General features: G+C 41.4%; 1 protein-coding gene across 1 annotated transcript in view; it reads right to left on the bottom strand.

The window, feature by feature from the left end:
- Positions 1-1,886: 1,886 nt before the first annotated feature.
- The window catches only part of CDH23 (cadherin related 23), a 1,475,307-nt gene continuing 1,456,655 nt past the window's right edge, over positions 1,887-20,538 (bottom strand). The window contains exons 64-67 of the mRNA XM_030204991.1: positions 18,588-18,717; positions 8,396-8,518; positions 7,826-7,939; positions 1,887-2,886 (exon numbers count right to left, since the gene is read on the bottom strand). Coding sequence (XP_030060851.1) covers positions 2,566-2,886; positions 7,826-7,939; positions 8,396-8,518; positions 18,588-18,717 — 688 coding nt within the window. The 3' untranslated portion in view covers positions 1,887-2,565. The remainder of the gene's footprint in view (positions 2,887-7,825; positions 7,940-8,395; positions 8,519-18,587; positions 18,718-20,538) is intronic.

The following is a 20,538-nucleotide window of genomic DNA, read 5'->3' as shown; positions in this document are numbered from 1 at the left end:
CAGTGCTGCTCTTAATGAAGCCACAAACGACTTCTCATGCTGTACTTTTTGCAGTGTTTTTTGTTTTTTTTTTTAAATAAATCCTGTGCACTTGCAATCTGCTTCCTCATATAGACTTCAGGGGGCCTTTTGCCTTGCAGCTGGCCACAATTCAAGGACTCGCCCTAGCCCCTCCACCTCAAAAAAGGTTTTTCTATGTTTCATATATTTTTATTCATAAGCTTGAAAAAGCAGGGATAATCTGTTAATATGGGTCTGTAAGACACTACTTTACCTTTTTGTACTATATAAATTAATTTTTTATTTCTTTAGATTTTGCTCACACCTTTTTCAGTAGTAGCTCAAGAGAGTTACATTCAGGTACTCTGGATATTTCTCTGTCCCAGGAGGGCTCACAATCTTAAGTTTTTGTACCTGAGGCAATGGAGGGTTAAGTGACTTGCCCAAGATCACAAGGAGCAGCAGTGAGATTTGAACCAGCCACCTCTGGATTGTAAGACTGGTGCTCTAACCACTAGGCCACTCCAATGTGACCATTTAGTGATAAAACAGGAAAACAAATTCCCCACATACCTTGGTGATACAGACTATTAGCTGTCCTAGATGAGGCTCCAGTCTCTCACCCCCTCAATTAACTTATAGGTCTGTAGGCTTCTCCCCACCTTAGATTATACAGTTATAATCATCGCTTAAAACTGTCCTGTGTAAAAGTACATACTGCTACTTAGAGAAGCAGCAGTATGTACTTACACATTTTTATAGGACAGAATTTTGTGTCTGTCTGCAGCTGCTCTTTGCCATCCTAGGTCTGTTTTATGGTTATGCTCATCCTGACAACTCCCTTGAATTTTCCTCTTGAAAGCATGACAAGTGCCAAGAGGCTCTTAATAATTCAACTGCTTATAATATGCAAACATTCTCTTAGGGTTTGCACTCATCTCCACTGCCATTGAAAGCCCTTATCACGTCTGTCTTGGTACTTATTACATAGGGTAAGTAGAGTTGAGGATCCCAGAAAGATGAAGGGGGTGGGGAGAAATAAACACACATACACACAATGAAATTAACCAGTGATATACAGTATATATATTTACCATTTCCTTTAACAGACCATTCCAAAAACTCTCACCAAGTCACTAAGAAAAAAATGTTCTTACACACTTAAACACTCCACACATTCAGAAATCCAGTGTGTTTTCAGTTTTGCCTATCCTGAAGCTTGTGTGTATTTTGGTAAGCCAGCAGATCGGAAATGTCCCATCCAAAGTTTAGTTGAAGACTTTTTTATGTTTTTCCCCCATAAGGTGGCCTCGCAGGTATGCAGTGGGCACTGTCTGGTAGTATTCTCATTAATAACCATTTGGTTCCAGAGATGCACAGGTACCATGCTATACATTTGCCTGATATAGCTCCCTTAAATGAGATACATATGTCCATGCTGGCCAGCAACTGGTACACTAAAGCTGCAACACTGGAGTATTAAGGTTGCCTAAAGTCCCAGAGTTAATTACTTTTTTGACTTTCATCTTACACCGCTAGCTCCTTTCTTTTAACACTTTTTTTTAAAAATAGCTTTAACAAGATCATGAATGTAATGAGTCAAGGAAGAAATGTAAACAATTTTCAGCCAGTAGAAAGTGAATAGCCCTGATACATTATCTGCAGGAGGACCTTGTCCAGCTTAGAATTTAAACTTCATTGTAGCATGGGTGGGAGGAAGGCGAAGTTCATTATCTCTCACTCTTGAGCTGATGCTCAGAATTTGCAGAATTTGGCACGGTCTGGAACAGTGCCCAATCAATACTGTGGGAGCAGAACTGAAAATTAGCTCCCCAGTGCTCAATTGTAAAAAAAAAAAAAAAAAAAATGCAAATGATGGGCACGCTGTTTGACTGAAAGCAAGGGGGAGGAGCATGCCTGGTGCATACGCACAAGAGTTTTGCAATAAGCCTAGCTCTGGTACGCATGTGCCAAGCAAACCCGGAAGCAAAACTCACATTGACACCATTCTTCTGTGTCTTTAAATATAAGCTTTTTAGGTTTAAAAAAAAAGTTTGAAAAGCTTATATTTAAGCATAGAAAGTAGGTGCCAGCGTGTGCTTTCACTTTCAGATTTGCTCTGACTTTCGTACATTTGTCTCTCATGACCAGTGCTTAGAGACTTGCATGGGCTTCCTTCTGGTTTCAAATTAAAACCTGTCAGCTTTTAAAAGTAAAAATAGCGGAAAGTCTTTTCTTCAAACACCCAAATGCGTGCTCCAAGCTGGTGTTGGCTTTTCTTTTGGGCGCTGTTCTCTGAGCATTGGGAGGGAATAGGAAATGACCTCATTAACATCCATTTGACTACATTTGCATGCTATTTGCGCTAATCTTTGGCGCACACATTGTCTCCTGTGCTAGAGCCCTCTGAGCATTCTGCGCTCACTAAAGCCAGCGCTAGTCACCTCTAGCGCTGGCATTAGGTTTTGTGCATCGGACCATCTGTTCTTCCTTTCTGAAGTGTCATCTCCTCTTCTTGACCTAGACCAGTTTGCTCAGCTGCTAGACAAGCGAGGCCACTTCTAGTCATAACTCTGTGATCTCCAATGGGCTTTCCATAATGACCTCTCTCATTTTGTGCATTGGTGTAGACTTAGCTGATTCTGTACGAGCGTTTCTATCAGTAGAGGACCCGCTGTCCGCATTGAGGGTTTCCAGGGACCGGCCAAGGCCTTTCTGATCATCTTCTGGTAGGCTGTTAATGTCTGAAGTCAAGAGAGTACCTGTGCTACCGTGAACTATGTGAATACCATCTGGCCCCTTCAACTCAAAAGGCTGCTTGTGCCGAAAGCGAAGGGTGCCTGGGCTGGAAGTTCGTTCTTCTTCATCCAGATCGTTCTGTATCAACTGTAAGGGCAAGAAAGAATTTGAGCAATATTCCGTTAATAAGAAAACAAGTTATCACTATTTGGGCTTCTGTGACTACTCAACAGATCTGTAATTTGACCTCATCCCTTCAGTATGCAACACATTTTCCCAACAAGAGCTGTTCAGGCCAATACGACTGGAGTTTTACTTTGTACAGATACCATCACAAGCATAGTGTGAAAAAAAAAAAAAAACTACAGTTTGGTGCTGGGCAAACAACTCCTGCTGCTGTTAGACTTGATCTGCTATGCATTGCCACTTAGACAATAGGCTCTAGCCTGCCTATACCCACCTGGCTGTCACACTGCCAAGAGCATGAATATCCATCTTTAACAACTTGCACCAAAGATTGGACATTCAGGACTCCAAATGATGAGTGTGTAAGGATCATTAGTGTGCTCCTGCCTCACCTTTCCTCATGGTGGTGCCCTAGAGCAAGTCTATATTTTTGGTATGCTAAAACTTCTAGCAATAAATTAAGACTGAATCAAAACCAAACACCTGCTAATCAGGAAATCCTTGGGCACAGACATATGGGGAGAGGGATACTGGCTGGTGGTAAGGGTGGTTTTTTGTTGTTGAAAGGTTTTGGCTGTAGCTCACTTAGAAAAGGGAGAATAAAAATCTTGTCCATCTGGAGCTTGTCTTTAAAGCAGCATAAGTAAGGTAACTGGTTTCTAAACCTATTCCCCCTCTTCTCCAGTCGTACCCCGGGGGGGGGGGGGGGGGGATGGTGGACCCTACTCCTTCAGCTACAGATCACACTAGCCCCCCAGCCCAATCACAGTTTCCAAAGAAAGGGGCCTCTTTTTAAAAATTTTTTATCAAGCTGTGTGGCAATGCCGACGGAGCCCATTTTTGTTGGCATTACCATATCGGGAGCCTCTAGCACCGCTTGATAGGAGGCCCAAAGCTTGCCCGTTCCTGGTAGAGCTGATAGAAGGACTTCTAGGGATGCTGCTTGGTTTGTGGAGTGATACTACTTTTGAGTCAGGGTTTACTTCAGGGCAAAAGTCTATTCATATGTGGATGACATGTTGCTTTTATTAGGTGTAGATAAGGGTTGCAGCACTATTATAACCAATATATTTTCAATTGAACATAAAAGTAAGGCTCATGTTTTCCAATTGAATAGGGACAAAACCAAACTTATGGCTTAGTCATCAAGACCAACATATGCCTGAAACTATTACATTATTGGATGGACTGATATTAAAGGTAGAAAACATAGTTCTAAGCTATTAGGCATAATTTTAGATACCATTTCTCAGAACCGCAAGTACATAATGTTTTGAAAACTGTCTTTCTGAAACTTAGATCACTTTGCTATTTTAGTTCAAGCATGTGCTCTATATTATTTGGATTATTGTAATAGTCTCTCTTTAGCCATAACCACTAGATTGCAACAAAAACTACAGACTTTACAAAGTGTTGCAACTAAAGCTGGTATTTCATTTGAAGAAGTTTGATAGCTATCCCCTCATTGGGTGTTACATGGGCTGCCTTTCCAAGCCTGGGTCCTTTTTAAATGCATGTTTTTTTTGTTTTTAAAATGTTTGCTGAAGTTACATTTTCTTTTCCAGCTAAAATTCATGCTCTTCGTGTGGTTGGTTCTTGTACATTACACTTCCCTTCTGTTCAAGGGCTACTTTAATAAGACAATTTTCTCACATTCTCTCTATCAATCTGTTCAGTTCTGGCAATTCTGTAATTGAGAACTAAAGACTCTTTACCTTTTATTGCATTAAAAATTTAAGGACATTTCTCAAGAAAAATGTTTTGTTAATTATTTTAATATGGGCAATTAAGCATACATTTTCTGTGTACTTAATCTGCGTTGAACCTAGTGTGGGAGTTGGCAGAATATAAGTACTGCGGCTTAGTAAACGGGGGCAATTGTAAACTTTGTATTATTTGAATATTTTTACTGCAGTAACTGTTGCTTATGTTTGATTTATTCTTACAGTATACCGCCTTGTGAATTCCTTCAAAACGGCGGTAAATAAATCTAAATAAATATTACCATTACCTACCTATCCAGGGCACTACTCTTTATCTTTGGGGAAGCTACACATCCCCACTATAATTGGCAGTAAATAGAAATAACTTGTAAAATCCTGAACTCAAAATCATTGTGAAGGGTTTCTATCAACCAGTGATTAAAAGAAAGAAAGGAAAACTGAGCTCCCCGAATAGTGTCAAATGGCTGGCTGGCATCTGGGAATGTACTGAGGAGTCCCTGCACCCTTCAAGGTGGTGTGATGGAATCATTTAGTGGGTAAATGATCTGAGTTAATTTTATACAACCATAAGGGGTTTTGTTTTTTTTTTGTGTTTTTTTTTTTTAAAGTGACATTTATAGCAGACAAAACACTGTAAAGGGAAAGCATGCATGGCAACTGTACCACTTTATGAAATTATTGTAACACCAGAATTTTATCAAAGATAGAAAAGAAATGGATAAAGTGGTGAACTTTCATTAAAAAGGTATAGCTTAAGTGAAAATCATTCTTCTGACATGGTGAGATTCGTATTGTGAAATGTTTCAACTGCAGGCTGGATTTGCTAGAAAAGGTTGTCACCAACAGTTTATGCTATGTGGAAATCTTTAAAAGACTGTCTAGCTTATAATTGAAAGTGATTGCCGGCTATCTTCCAACACAAATCGGGAGATGGCCGGCGATTTCTTAAAAGCGGCGAAATCGGTATAATTGAAAGCGGCATTTTAGACAGCATCGCCGCTTTCCTGTCGCTTCGCTGGCGAAAGTTCAAGGGGGCGTGTTGGTAGATTAGCGATGGCGGGGCATGGGCGTGGCTACCAGATGGCCAGCTTTCGCTGATAAAAAAAAAAAAAAGTGGCATTAAGCAGTATTTCGCAGGGTTTACTTGGTCCTTTTATTTTCACGACGAAGCCTCAAAAAGGTGCCCCAACTGACCAGATGACCACTGGAGGGAATGGGGGATGACCTCCCCATACTCCCCCAGTGCTCACCAACCCCCTTCCATACTAAAAAAAAATAAAACTAAAAACCTTTTTTGCCAGCCTCAAATGCCGTACCCACCTCCATGACAGCAGAATGTGTTGTATCCTCCGACAGCCTTTCCCTGGTTGCGATGTGGCTCTGGGGTGTTTGTGACACCTTTTCTGTTAGGTGCCCTGCAGAGTCACATTAGCAATGCATTGTGGTGGGTGTAGGGTACTGGGCTGTACTCCCATGGTGCTTTACCCCCCTGCTAACTGGGTCAGAGTGTGCCCTGTTTTGTTTCCTGTTGTAGTCCATGCAGTAGTGGCCATTTTTGTAAGCCAGTTTTTAGTTCCCTTTCCTGTGTTACCCACGTTAGAGAACGTAGTTCTTACCTTGAATGGTGCTGTAAGAGGGCATTGTACACCATTGTGCCAGCTCTGACCTACTGCTAATCTTAGTACCAGGGGACTCTGATCTGCAGTTAACTGTGAGTAAACGTGGTTATTTCAAGAAAGGACTTTTTCAGAGAGATTAGTCTTCAGGTGTCAACTGGTGTGCCAAAGTTATACAGCAGCAATAAGTCCTAGAGGCTGTATGCAGGTCCCTGGAGCAATTTTAGTGGGTGCAGTACATCTGTGGGTAGTGGGTTTGGGAGGCTCAGCTCCCAAAGTAAAGGAGCTATGCACGTGGGAGCTTTTCTGAAGTCCACCACAGTGACCCCTAGGGTGGCTGGTTGGTGTCTTGGCATGTCAGGGGGGCCAGTGCACTAAAAATGCTGGTTCCTCCCAACTTGAATTTGGCCAGGGTTTGAGATGGCCGACATAACTTTCCATTATCGCTGAAAAACAAACCCGGCCATCTCAACCCCGGCGAACTCCAAGGCATTTGGCCGGGCTAAACCGTATTATCGAAAAAAAAGATGGCTGGCCATCTTTTTTGATAATACGGTTCCAGCCAGCTGTAGCGCCGCGGCCAACATAGATCGCCGGCGATCTATTTGGCTGTCGACGTTCGATTATGCCCCTCTGTGTCAGTTACCTTAAAAGGCATATTAGAAAGTTTGGAAACTCCTTTGCTTCGAACTCAATTCCTCTTCCCTTTAAAAGTAGCCACATAGACCAAACTTTTGTTTTTTTCCTGTCAAAGCCTTTCACTTTAATTCTAGTATCATGCTGCCAGCAAATAGTTCAAAAAGTGCCAGAAAAGCTTTAATCCATGGAAGTATTTGTTTCGTGACATGATAAGATTGGATAAGTTTATCAAAAAGCTGTAGAAAACAAAAATCTTAACCTGCGTGTTTGAGGGAGACTTTTCATGAGTGTAGATTAGTTCCAACTCTATCATGTGTTTTATGAATATAGGAATGTCACAGGCTGATGTAAATAGAATTGGTCCATTTTGACAGGAAAGCTGGGATAAGAAAAACCACACACTCCATGCTATATCAACCCCATCCCATCATGCACACACTATGTACTTTTTGCCTGCCAGTCAACTGCAGCATTGTAGAGGCACACTCAATTCCTGAATGGACAACAACAGGCTTAGATACACACGCAAACAGTCCTCCAACCAACACAGCAGACCAAAGATAAGAGCTTACAGCTTTATTAAAATCAGATGCCTGATGTGGCCACATTTTGCCTCCCAGAGGCTTAACTAAAAGCAAGTCACAACTCTCCATTGCCCTGGTACAAAATAAGTACCTGAATATAGCGTATGTAAACCGCTTTGAATGTAGTTGCAAAAACCTCAAAGGCGGTATATCAAGTCCCATTTCCCTTCCCTACATTTGAAAGCAAAGTCAATAGTCCAACACATGGACAGTCACCTTCTCCTATGTCTTTTCTGTGCTTGCTCTTTTATCTTTAGTCTATTGGTTGGAGCACTTGATTCCTGTGCCATACCATGCATGTGTTTTCAGCACTGCAAGCTCACTCTGCATGTTCTACCTCTGTGACGGAGGACTGATCTCCAGTACTGGAAGTAGCTTTTGTCACCATTCGCTGTGCAAATAGTTTTTTCAGTCGCATATAATCATCCAATACTACCTTAAGTATGGAACCCTGGGGAGGAAGGAGGGTCAACAGGAGCTAATCATATATAGAAATTCCTCTTGTACCATCAGGACCTTGAGCTTTCACTAGATAACATCCAAGTCAAAAACTGCTAGTACTAGAGAGACATGATTATAGACCTTCTTTCTAATTGATCCTTGGAGCCTGCTAACTAATATTTCTACTAGATTCCATTCCTAGTAATCTAGTCAGTATTGGGCACTGGTTCCTTATAAAGGCTCTGCTCATGGTTCTCCAGAGCAGCCACAAGTTACAACTGAACTTGCTTGAATAATAAGACATGGCTGATAGCACTGTTTCCTATTTAATGCCAGTGAGGTAGATTGCCAATATGAAAGAAATGTGCAACAATGTGTTTGGTGATACTGGGAATGAGAAGATGCTGATAGGACGAGGAGGAAGTCTGCTATACAGAGCTGTCAAGGAAATGTGGATCTTGCTTACCTTGATGGGTCCTTCACGCATAATCTGGCCCAGTTTGGCAATACTGTCGTACTCCTGGATGGCTGCTCGTAAGTATCGGTCATCTTCTGGTTTGGAAGCAGTGGGTTCGCGCCCAAAAGTACCCTGCAAACAGAGAAAAATTCTGAGGTAAGCAGTGGGTTCTCGCCCCAAATCTGCTAGTACTGCTGTGCTCCTGAGATTCTCTTTGCCTTTTTCTTCTGCTGCCTTGGATGTTAATACCAGTTACTGTACCTCAAACTTAATGAAAAAAAAGTAAAAGGTTGAGCTTTTTAGAAAAAAGCTACCTGAATGTGCCAATGTCTACACCAAAAACCATCTGAAGAGATTTAAGGACCCTAAAGGTGAGGAGAGATGAGAAATAACGTGGAGAAATTGAAACACAGTTTAAAACCAAAATAAAACAAAACAGCACAGCCCCCCTTTTTCCAGAGGAAAGGCCAGACTAATGTTCCCCCCTAGGAACACACCTAGCTAATTGGGTTCCATGATTTCAACAATGAATATGCACAACAGATTTGCAGACAGTGAGAGTCTAGTGTATACAGATCTATTACATACTAGGCCAGATAGGTATGTCTCCCAGGTGAGGGCTGAGAATATTCGAGAACAAGAGAAGTTATGAGGTGTCCAAGGAGGTAGACTTGGGATCAATAGCAGAAAATATTTCTTCACAGAAGGTAGTGTAATTGGAGAGCATGTGGTAAGTACAGAGAATCTCCTATGTTTAAAAAGTAACAGGAAAGCTAGAGAGTAGCTGTGGTCTATGACATTGCACCAATAATATCGGGCAGATTGTTTTCCTTAATTTTTGTTTTATTCTCTGTGCAGGAGGTCACACAACTCAGGCCCATGTAATCCTGTCAACTGGGTGTGAAGCATAGAGGCCATGGTGAGGGAGATAATTCAGAAGCAGCATTCGTAAGCTTGGATAATGTTAAAGCTGAGCCTTCTAGTTGCAATTTTACAAGTAACTTCCATGGCATTTTTCCTAGAAGTGACAAACCCAATGGACCTTACATTCTTAGTATAGCAACACTTTCCAGGGACTCTACGATCAAGTCTGTCATAAAAGAGCTGCAAAGTTTTATGTCAGGATAGCTCTTCCATTCCAGTGCATACATGGGTTTCTCCTATATTCATCTATATTACATTTTCTAACCATGGCTGCATCAAAGGCATTGGCCTCTCCAGAAAAATGTTGTTCCATTGCAATTTTCTGGAAAGGGTCATGCTATGATCTAAAAGCCTACTGAAATTGGAGTCCTAACAAAATTTTCCTAGTTTAGATGGACAACTGGATCATGATGTTCACTACAGTACCTCTATCAGCAGGAAATAATGGGTTACTATGTCCTGTGTTGAACTGGGCCATCTCTCATGGGGTGATCCTACTTGAAAGGAAAAGACTGTTCTGGCATGCAGGCTTAGATGTCATCTGCTAGACCTCCATGAGTGGTTTCTGGATGAAGAGCCAGCAAACTGTTTCTCAAGTGGGGAGATCTGTTTCTGAACAAAGCAAGTCATCTGTAGGGATATCGTCCATTGCAGGTAAAAACTGATAAAACTCAGACCGGGGAACCATTATTCTGGAGATATGGTTGAAGCGTCTTTGGAAGTTTACTTAGTGACCTGATCCAAAAAAGAGGGTCTAAGTCATGGCTACAGCAAAAGTGACTGGCATTAAATGCACAGTTTCTCTGCAATCATGTCAGCAAAGATGCAAGGATCTTTTCTTTGGGACCCAGGAGGGGAGATTAGGGGTTCTATGCCTAGGAGTACAGGGTCAGGAAATACTCTCCACAGACCCTGAGCTCCTATTAGGGCAAGATGAACCCTTTAGAGGTTTCTAGGCAAACAGTCATTGGGCTCCCATCATACTATCAACACACTTTATAAAATCCCACATCCAGGGCCCCTTGGGCTTGTAACTGCAGGAAGCAGCGAGTAAAAAGCATTGCTCACCAACTTCCAACTAGTGTACAGTGCACAGGGAGTGGAAAGAATAGAAAGACCTCTTCAGGCAGCAGTAGCTCTTCTCGTCTACTCATTTTGCCAGCAGTTCATTCACCAGAGCAAAAATCTGCATTGAGAGCCATTACGTTAGCACTTCTGAGATAGTTCCTCCTAAATATCTAGGCCCTAGGTATATGTCTAGTTCACCTATGCCTTAATCCTGCCCTACATGAAATAAAGAAAGGAGGAATGAGTGCACACAGAATTATATTAAAATATAAAAAAGTGCCTCCTGAATATTAGGTTCATATGTTGTCACATAAGATGTTGCCTTAATGAAGGGGAACTATACCAATCTCAGACAAAAAAAGGAACTATGAGAATAACAGGAAGTGCTCTATGACTCTGCATAAATATAGCAAGTTAACTATCGGGCTTATTTTCAAAAGAGAAGGACACCCATCTTTTGACACAAATTGCAAGATGGGCGTCCTCACAGGGTCGCCCAAATCGGCATAATCGAAAGACGATTTTGGGTGTCCTCTGCTTTCCGTTGCGGGGATGACCAAAGTTCACAGGGACGTGTCACAGGTGTAGCGAAGGCGGGACTGGAGCGTGCCTAACACATGGGCGTCCTCGACCAATAATGGAAAAAAGAAGGGCGTCCCTGACGAACACTTGGACGAATTTACCCTGTCCTTTTTTTCTTGCAACCAAGCCACAAAAATATGCCCTAAATGACCAGATGACCACCCAAGGGAATCGGGGATGACCTTCCCTTATTCCCCCCAGTGGTCACTAACCCCCTCCCACCTTCAAAGAAAATTTAAAAAATATTTTTTCCAACCTCTATGCCAGCCTCAAATATCATACCCAGCTCCATAACAGCAGTATGCAGGTCCCTGGAGCAGTTTTAGTGGGTGCAGTGCACTTCAGGCAGGCGGAACCAGGCCCATTCCCCCCCCCCCCCCGTACCTGTTACACTTGTGATGGTAAATGTGAGCCCTTCAAAACCCACCAGAAACCCACTGTACCCACATGTACAGTGGGGGAAATAAGTATTTGATCCCTTGCTGATTTTGTAAGTTTGCCCACTGACAAAGACATGAGCAGCCCATAATTGAAGGGTAGGTTATTGGTAACAGTGAGAGATAGCACATCACAAATTAAATCCGGAAAATCACATTGTGGAAAGTATATGAATTTATTTGCATTCTGCAGAGGGAAATAAGTATTTGATCCCCCACCAACCAGTAAGAGATCTGGCCCCTACAGACCAGGTAGATGCTCCAAATCAACTCGTTACCTGCATGACAGACAGCTGTCGGCAATGGTCACCTGTATGAAAGACACCTGTCCACAGACTCAGTGAATCAGTCAGACTCTAACCTCTACAAAATGGCCAAGAGCAAGGAGCTGTCTAAGGATGTCAGGGACAAGATCATACACCTGCACAAGGCTGGAATGGGCTACAAAACCATCAGTAAGACGCTGGGCGAGAAGGAGACAACTGTTGGTGCCATAGTAAGAAAATGGAAGAAGTACAAAATGACTGTCAATCGACAAAGATCTGGGGCTCCACGCAAAATCTCACCTCGTGGGGTATCCTTGATCATGAGGAAGGTTAGAAATCAGCCTACAACTACAAGGGGGGAACTTGTCAATGATCTCAAGGCAGCTGGGACCACTGTCACCACGAAAACCATTGGTAACACATTACGACATAACGGATTGCAATCCTGCAGTGCCCGCAAGGTCCCCCTGCTCCGGAAGGCACATGTGACGGCCCGTCTGAAGTTTGCCAGTGAACACCTGGATGATGCCGAGAGTGATTGGGAGAAGGTGCTGTGGTCAGATGAGACAAAAATTGAGCTCTTTGGCATGAACTCAACTCGCCGTGTTTGGAGGAAGAGAAATGCTGCCTATGACCCAAAGAACACCATCCCCACTGTCAAGCATGGAGGTGGAAATGTTATGTTTTGGGGGTGTTTCTCTGCTAAGGGCACAGGACTACTTCACCGCATCAATGGGAGAATGGATGGGGCCATGTACCGTACAATTCTGAGTGACAACCTCCTTCCCTCCGCCAGGGCCTTAAAAATGGGTCGTGGCTGGGTCTTCCAGCACGACAATGACCCAAAACATACAGCCAAGGCAACAAAGGAGTGGCTCAGGAAGAAGCACATTAGGGTCATGGAGTGGCCTAGCCAGTCACCAGACCTTAATCCCATTGAAAACTTATGGAGGGAGCTGAAGCTGCGAGTTGCCAAGCGACAGCCCAGAACTCTTAATGATTTAGAGATGATCTGCAAAGAGGAGTGGACCAAAATTCCTCCTGACATGTGTGCAAACCTCATCATCAACTACAGAAGACGTCTGACCGCTGTGCTTGCCAACAAGGGTTTTGCCACCAAGTATTAGGTCTTGTTTGCCAGAGGGATTAAATACTTATTTCCCTCTGCAGAATGCAAATAAATTCATATACTTTCCACAATGTGATTTTCCAGATTTAATTTGTGATGTGCTATCTCTCACTGTTACCAATAACCTACCCTTCAATTATGGGCTGCTCATGTCTTTGTCAGTGGGCAAACTTACAAAATCAGCAAGGGATCAAATACTTATTTCCCCCACTGTAGGTGCCCCCCTTCACCCGTAAGGGCTATGGTAGTGGTGTACAGTTGTGGGGAGTGGGTTGGGGGGGGGGGTGCTCAGCACACAAGGTAAGGGAGCTATGCACCTGGGAGCAATTTCTGAAGTCCACTGCAGTGCCCCCTAGGGTACTCAGTTGGTGTCTTGGCATGTGAGGGGGGGCCAGTGCACTACGAATGCTGGCTCCTCCCACGACCAAATGGCTTGGATTTGGTCATTTCTGAGATAGGCGTCCTCCGGTTTCCATTATCGCTGGAAATCAGGGACGACCATCTGTAAGGTCGACCTAAATTTCGTGATTTGAGCGTCCCTGACCATAATATTGAAACAAAAGATGGCCGCCCATCTTGTTTTGATAATATGCGTTTCCCCGCCCCTTCGCCGGGACGTCCTGCCCCTCTATATAAACAAGTGGAAACCAGCAAAATATATCCCTGAGTTTTCTTGCACTAAAGTTGGTTGATATTGAAAAGCACTTATGCAGTTCGGTGGTGACTCTCATTGCGTAAGTGCTTTAAATCCAGACCAGATGTACATACAACTGCTTGTTTTAATCACAAAACAGCCAATCCGTGCCTTAAAGCATTGGCTTCCTGGCTGTAGTTCCACAAGTTAAAAATCTAATCCACAAACAACTGAGGCAGTACTGTTCTTCCATAACAAATCATCTGTTCCATTTGTTCCCACCTTAGCCAGAATCAAGATTACTATAAATTGTGCTGGCACCACTTTTGGGGTCATTTTAGGTAGCCCACCTTTTAACTCTTAGGGGCCTGTTTACTAAGGTGTGCGCTAAAAACACTAGCACGCTAAAAGTGTGTGCTAACGTTACAGACACCCATATATGGGTGGCTGTAGCGTTAGCATGTGCTAAAACGTGGCTTAGTAAACAGGGTCATTAATCTCTTATTCACCTTTCAATGCCCAATACTGTTTTACTGATTCCCATAATTTATGAAACCCCCTAATTCAGTGGTTCCCAAACCTGGTCCTGGAGGCACCCCAGCCAGTCAGGTTTTCAGAATATTCACAATGAGTATGCATGAGAGAGATTTGCAAGCAGTGTATGCAAATCTCTCTCATGAATATTCATTGTAAATATTCTGAAAACCTGACTGGCTGTGGTGCCTCCAGGACCAGGTTTGGGAACCACTGTCCTAATTCCTTATTCGTTCTATTTGTCTGTCGAGCAGGGACTGTCTTGCATAACTATGTACAGTGCAGTGTAGGACTGGTGGTGCTATAGAAGTAAGTAGTAGCAATAGTAACTCTCCATGAACCCTCAGATTGCATCTTTAATCAGAAAGCATATATAACATTTGTGGATAATCATTCCTTGTGTGCAGTTCTTTATCCATGGTTACTCATCAGTTAAGGAGTATGCCTAGGGGACTGAGTTTGCATACATTCCGTAACCGTTCATACTGAAGGTGAGAAGAGGTGTGGCCGGGAAGGTTATAACATAAAGGTTATGTCCCTAAATTTATGCTTCCAAATTTATGAGCATAATTTATGCTCCAAAATAGATTATGCTCAAATTTAGGAGCATAAATTATGAGCATAAATTTTAGGAGTGTAAATTTAGGAGCATAAACTTTATATAATAAGGCCCATGCTGATTTTGTCCCCAGTATGTGTACTTCTTGCTGTCCCTACAGGCAGGCATAGAACTGCCTCCTGCTTCATGAAAGAGAAGATCTCTAGGATTGGAAGATAGTTTGTAGGAGAAAGAGGGGTTGCTGCTGGGGGGGGGGGGGGTGGGCGGCAGTGGTGGGTGGAATACTGGCAAATTACATTGCTGGTTTAGAGGTCCTGTGAACAAAAATTTCTAATAGTTAATACATTCTAAAGATTTCTACATAGTGCATAAGTACATAAGTGTTGCCATACTGGGAAAGATCAAAGGTCCATCAAGCCCAGCATGCTGTTTCCAACAGTGGCCAATCCAGATCACAAATACCTGGCAAGATCCCAAAAAAGTACAAAACATTTTATACTGCTTATCCCAGAAATAGTGGATTTTCCCCAAGTCCATTTAATAACAGTCTATGGACTTTTCCTTTAGGAAACCGTCCAAACCTTTTTAAAACTCCGCTAAGCTAACCGCCTTTACCACATTCTTTGGCAACGCATTCCACAGTTTAATCACACGTTGAGTGAAGAAAAACTTTTTCACATATTTGTTTTAAATTTACTACATTGTAGCTTCATCGCATGCCCCCTAGTCCTAGTATTTTTGGAAAGCGTGAACAGACGCTTGATAAGTTTTAAACTACCTTGATTGTGTTTGGAAAAGGGAGTGAAATATACAAAGTTGTTAAGAAAACCTAGCCAAACCAGTCCATGGTCTCCATCATAAAGCTATGGGGACAGACTTACAGAGTTCGATATGTATAAAGGCGGGAGAGAGGGGATATGATAAAGGTATTTAAATAGCCCTGTGGCATTAATGCGCAAGAGGTTGAGGAGGGGGGACAAGGACACCTGAATTCGAGAAATCATGGAACAATCGTGGGATCTGTTGGGAAGAGATAGTGGATGGGAAGTTTGGCTTTGGCTTTTATCTGCTGTCATGTTTCTAATCACCAGTTGGCAAGCACACTATGGTTGAGAACCCTGAGTTGAGAGTGTACAAGGCCACTAAGTATAAAACACCAAAAATACACAAAGAGGTAGTGATCTGCAAACAAGCAAACCAGAGACCAACATGAGGCAGACCAGCAAATGTAAAAGTGCACAAATTTATTATAAATAACGACCTGATGTGGCCACGTTTCACCTTCAAAAGGGTTGTTTGATTCAGATATACAAACATTAAAAACATTTACAGTAAATACATACATCAATAAAAGTTATGTCTCAATGAAATATTACATGCACAGAAATATGCTATAATATGCATAAATATACTTGTATTAAGATAAAACTGTATAAATATAACAAGTTGTCCCAGATTGAATTAAATTAAACAGACACATTGTATTTATTGTGTAACTGTATATTGTGTTACATGCTAAAAAAATTCTATCGAGCATGCACATCCATATTTATCGTGATACAATCAATTAGAATGAACACTGCAAAGGATACATACCTAAAGGGGAGTGAAGCAACACATTCCCCTAATAGCAAAACATACTCACAAGAATATGAGAACCAAGAATATTCAATCCAGCAATACCTGCTTCACAACATAAGGCATTAGCAGTGATTTCAAACAGATATACTCACAAGTCTGGTACACTGTGTTCAGAACAGCAGTGTATCTTCTCTGCCAACAAAGAGTATAGAATCTGCTATGCTGAATACTCTGCTTTCTTAAATGCCTCCTATTAAGGTCACACTCAGAAATATATTCACTTATCAAACTTAAAAATAAATCCTAAAAGCCTCAAAAACAATATAATCAGTCCCCTGTTTACTAAGCCGATTATAAAAACACAAAAAGGTCAGACTCGAGATTCAAACCATTAGATGTGACAGTATTACACTTGAACATAAACCTTTGTTCTTGCAATAACAATTTATTGACATCTCCTCATCTCCAATGCATTTTAATCTTGTGCAGTACAATAAAATGTAAATCATCAAGATTATGTTCTTTCGTAATCATGTGCTCCACAAGTGGTTTTTCAATTACTTTTCTTTACACTTTTTAATGATTTTTTTTTACAGTGGATTTTGTTCAAAATTAGCACATACAGCTTGGCAGACATGGCTTTGTTAAGTCTGACACAAAATCTTTGAACATCGATGTTTTTTATGGTGCCAACAGGGTAAATTGTTCTCGTTTTCTTATATTTAAACCTCTTTTTAGGGCATGAGAACCACTTTTATTCATTGATATTGTTTTTGAGGCTTTTCGGATTTATTTTTAAGTTTGTCAATAGAAGTCAAACAAAATAAAACATGGAAAAGAAAACAAGATGATACCTTTTTTATTGGACATAACTTAATACATTTCTTGATTAGCTTTCGAAGGTTGCCCTTCTTCGTCAGATCAGAAATAAGCAAATGTGGTAGCAGATAATATATATATAAGAGAAACATCAAAGCATTACTTTGACAGTCTGACAGAGTGGGAGGGTGAGGTTTGCATGGGGACATCAAAGCATTTCATAGTCTAACAGGATGGATGTGGGTAGGTGAGAGGAGGGTGATAGAGAAATAAACAGAGAAATACAACGTTATGGTTTATAATGGGCTAGAAAACCCAGATCCTTATTAAGTCCTGTCTGTTGGGTGTCAAAATATTCAATCATTCTGACTTCAAAGGTCTTACGTTCCTGTATTGTATTTTCTAGCCCATTATAAACCATAAAGTTGTATTTCTCTGTTTATCACCCTCCTCTCACCTACCCACATCCATCCTGTTAGAATATGAAATGCTTTGATGTCCCCATGCATACCCCCACCCTCCCACTCTGTCAGAGTGTCAAAGTAATGCTTTGATGTTTCTCTTATATATACTATCTGCTACCACATTTGCTTATTTCCGATCTGACGAAGAAGGGCAACCTTCGAAAGCTAATCAAGAAATGTATTAAGTTATGTCCAATAAAAAAGGTATCTTATTTTCTTTTCCATGTTTTATTTTGTTTGATTTCTATTGATAACCTCTAAGAGTGGACTAACACGGCTACCACACCTCTCTTTTTCAGTTTGGTAAGTGAATATATTTCTGAGTGTGACCTCTGACCTTAGTAGGGAGCATTTAAGAAAGCTGAGTATTCAGCATTTGTTGGCAGAGAAGATACACTGCTGATCTGAACACAGTGTACCAGACTTGAGAGTATATCTGTTTGAAATCACTGCTAATGTTTTGTTGTGAAGCAGGTTTTGCTGGATTGAATATTCTTGGTTCTCATATTATTGTGGGTATATTTTGCTATTAGGGGAAAGTGTTGCGTCACTCTCCTTTAAGTATGTATCCTTTGCAGTGTTCAATCTAATTGATTTTATCACCATAAATATGGATATGCATTCTCAATAGAATTTTTTTACCATGTAGTATTTTATATTTAATTGAGACATAACTTTTATTGATGTATTTATTTAATAATATATGTTTTTATCTTTTGTATATCTGAGTCAATAGCCATATCCCTCATGCAGCCTTTGTATAGTGTTTCACAAATAATATACATTCTTCCAATATCCAAATGATACCAGATAATACAATATCAGTAAAGGAAAGACTCAAGATGCAGCCTTTTTAAAGGTGAAACATGACCACATCAGGTGTTTATAATAAATGTGTGCACTTTTACATTTGCTGGTCTGCTTCATGTTGTTCAGTAAAAAACACCAAGTTGCACAGTGGTTGTGCTATAAAATAGAGGAACCTCTTTCATTTGTGTTACAATTGAGGCATATGCGTGGGGCTTGGGGATAGAAAGCCTGTTTTGCTGCCATTCTGATCATGGCCACTGCACAGCATGCTTTTATTAATGCGACGGTTGAGCTCTTAGGAATGTGCTCTTTTAACACGCGTTGCTTAGAAGATGCTTTCAGCAGTAGGGATAGGAAAGGTTCAGCAAGCCAAGCAGTAATGCTTTCATCTTACATGAGTCCTGGCTGGGCTGTTCCAGAGATCCGTGAAGTCGCTTAGGTTCTCAGGAAGGTCATCTTCGTGCTCCGCTTGTGCAGCCAGCTCCATGTTCCTGCAGAAAGGATCCAGCCACACAGGGTTGGCCCTATATAAAGAAAGACAAATAGTCAGTAATGCTCTTCCATCGTTGGTACAGATCAGGAAAGCAGTAACAAGCAGTCCTACTGTGATACAATCATTACTTATTTTACTGTAAGCATCATATTTAAGGTATTTTAAACTTTCACACGTTACATGTCTTGTATGACCAGCTAATATTAATACGGTTGAATGGAACCTCCCTCCTCTTTCCTTTCCCCTCCCACGTTTGTGCATGGAGATGATAAGAAGGAATACCAGAGGCATGGGAGAATGACGGGGCTTGGGAGCAAATAACAGCATGCACGGGGAGTTATTTTGAATCCTGTGTTCACTGACTGGACAGTAGCACAGCAAGGCATGGGATTCTGGGATGGATCAGATGCAGGTGCGGTAAAGTGGGGCCTCATGTTACATGCACATTTGTCTGTAGCAAGATTTCCTCCACTTGCCCTGACAGTATTAGTGAATGGTTAAATGATGTATTGTTTTAGGTTATTTGAAATTGTTGCAGCAGGGCCTGAAATCCCAAACTGGTGGGTGAGAGAACTATAGAGAACTCAAGATGGAAGCTCTTCCAGTAGTGATGTTGGTGATGTGGAGATACAGCATCAGGTGATGGTCATCAGATTAGTGGACATGTCACCTCTTGGACTCTTCTAGGATGGAGAAGCAGTCTGGAAAAGGGATGGGGGAGAGGACTTCTGGTTTCTGCCGGGTCACGGCTAAGCAATATAACCCTAACTTCAGGTGGAAAGGTACCAGAAAAAGGTCCTGGGGCCTCTATACTAGCTTGGATACGTTCAATCACAAATAAAGCTGCAGACAGATTTCATCCCAATGGCTCTGACAGTTGTGTATTATTTCAGGAAAAACAGGGTTGGGGAGTAGCAGGGAAGGAAGAATGATGGGGTGGGTGGCGAAGTGAACTTCCAAGTACCTATGTTATTTGTTTTACTACCACAGTTAATAGAAGCAAATGCAACGTAGAAGCAAGCAATTAAACTATACTATACTACAGGAACAACTGCTGAGAACAAAGCACTTTCCAATCTGATTACTGAAGATGCCAACATCGAGGTTCCTTATACTACATGCATTAGAAGATCACTTGTTTGCAATGAGCAAGCATGCTGCACTCAGTGAGTTAGGCATTTGACTAGGATTTATTTTGTGAGAACCTGTTGCTAGTTTGCCATTGATCACATGGATAACATTTATCCATACAAACCCCCAAGATTTTGAAAACAAACCTCTCATGCGGTCAATATACACTGCTCAGCACATTTACTGGTTTTGAAAATTGATACCTTATGTTCTGACCTGAAACCAATCACTCACTGAAAACTTATGTACATTTTTCCATCAACTGGTTTCCATTAATATTTGCAGAAAGTGACTTATTTCCTGAAGTGTGATGCATGGAAAACTTTGCTTATGTTCTAAAAAAAAAAAACACGGCAAAACCAAAGAGCGCTGGCACCCTGATAATTATTTACTGGGTCATTTTCCTTTTGATGCTGTAATGCATGTTTTGCTTTTGTCAAAGATGAGTACACACCACTGCCAACTGCACCAGCTACAAAACTGGGTAAAGTGCAGTGAGAGTGTTAAAGTCAGCTTCCCAGTCTAAGGCTATGGAGGAGTGCAGGACGGCTTTCAATGTCCATATGTGCTGCTTGGTATTTTTTATTTATTAGGATTTATTTACCGCCTTTTTGAATGAATTCACTCAAGGCAGTATACAGTAAGAATAGATCAAACATGAGCAATAGGCAATTAGAGCAGTAAAAATATTTGAACAATACAAAGTATGGCATGGTATACT

Source organism: Microcaecilia unicolor, chromosome 5, assembly GCF_901765095.1.
Source record: "Microcaecilia unicolor chromosome 5, aMicUni1.1, whole genome shotgun sequence".
NCBI classification, from domain to species: domain Eukaryota; kingdom Metazoa; phylum Chordata; class Amphibia; order Gymnophiona; family Siphonopidae; genus Microcaecilia; species Microcaecilia unicolor.
This window is presented reverse-complemented; position numbering and strand designations above follow the sequence as displayed.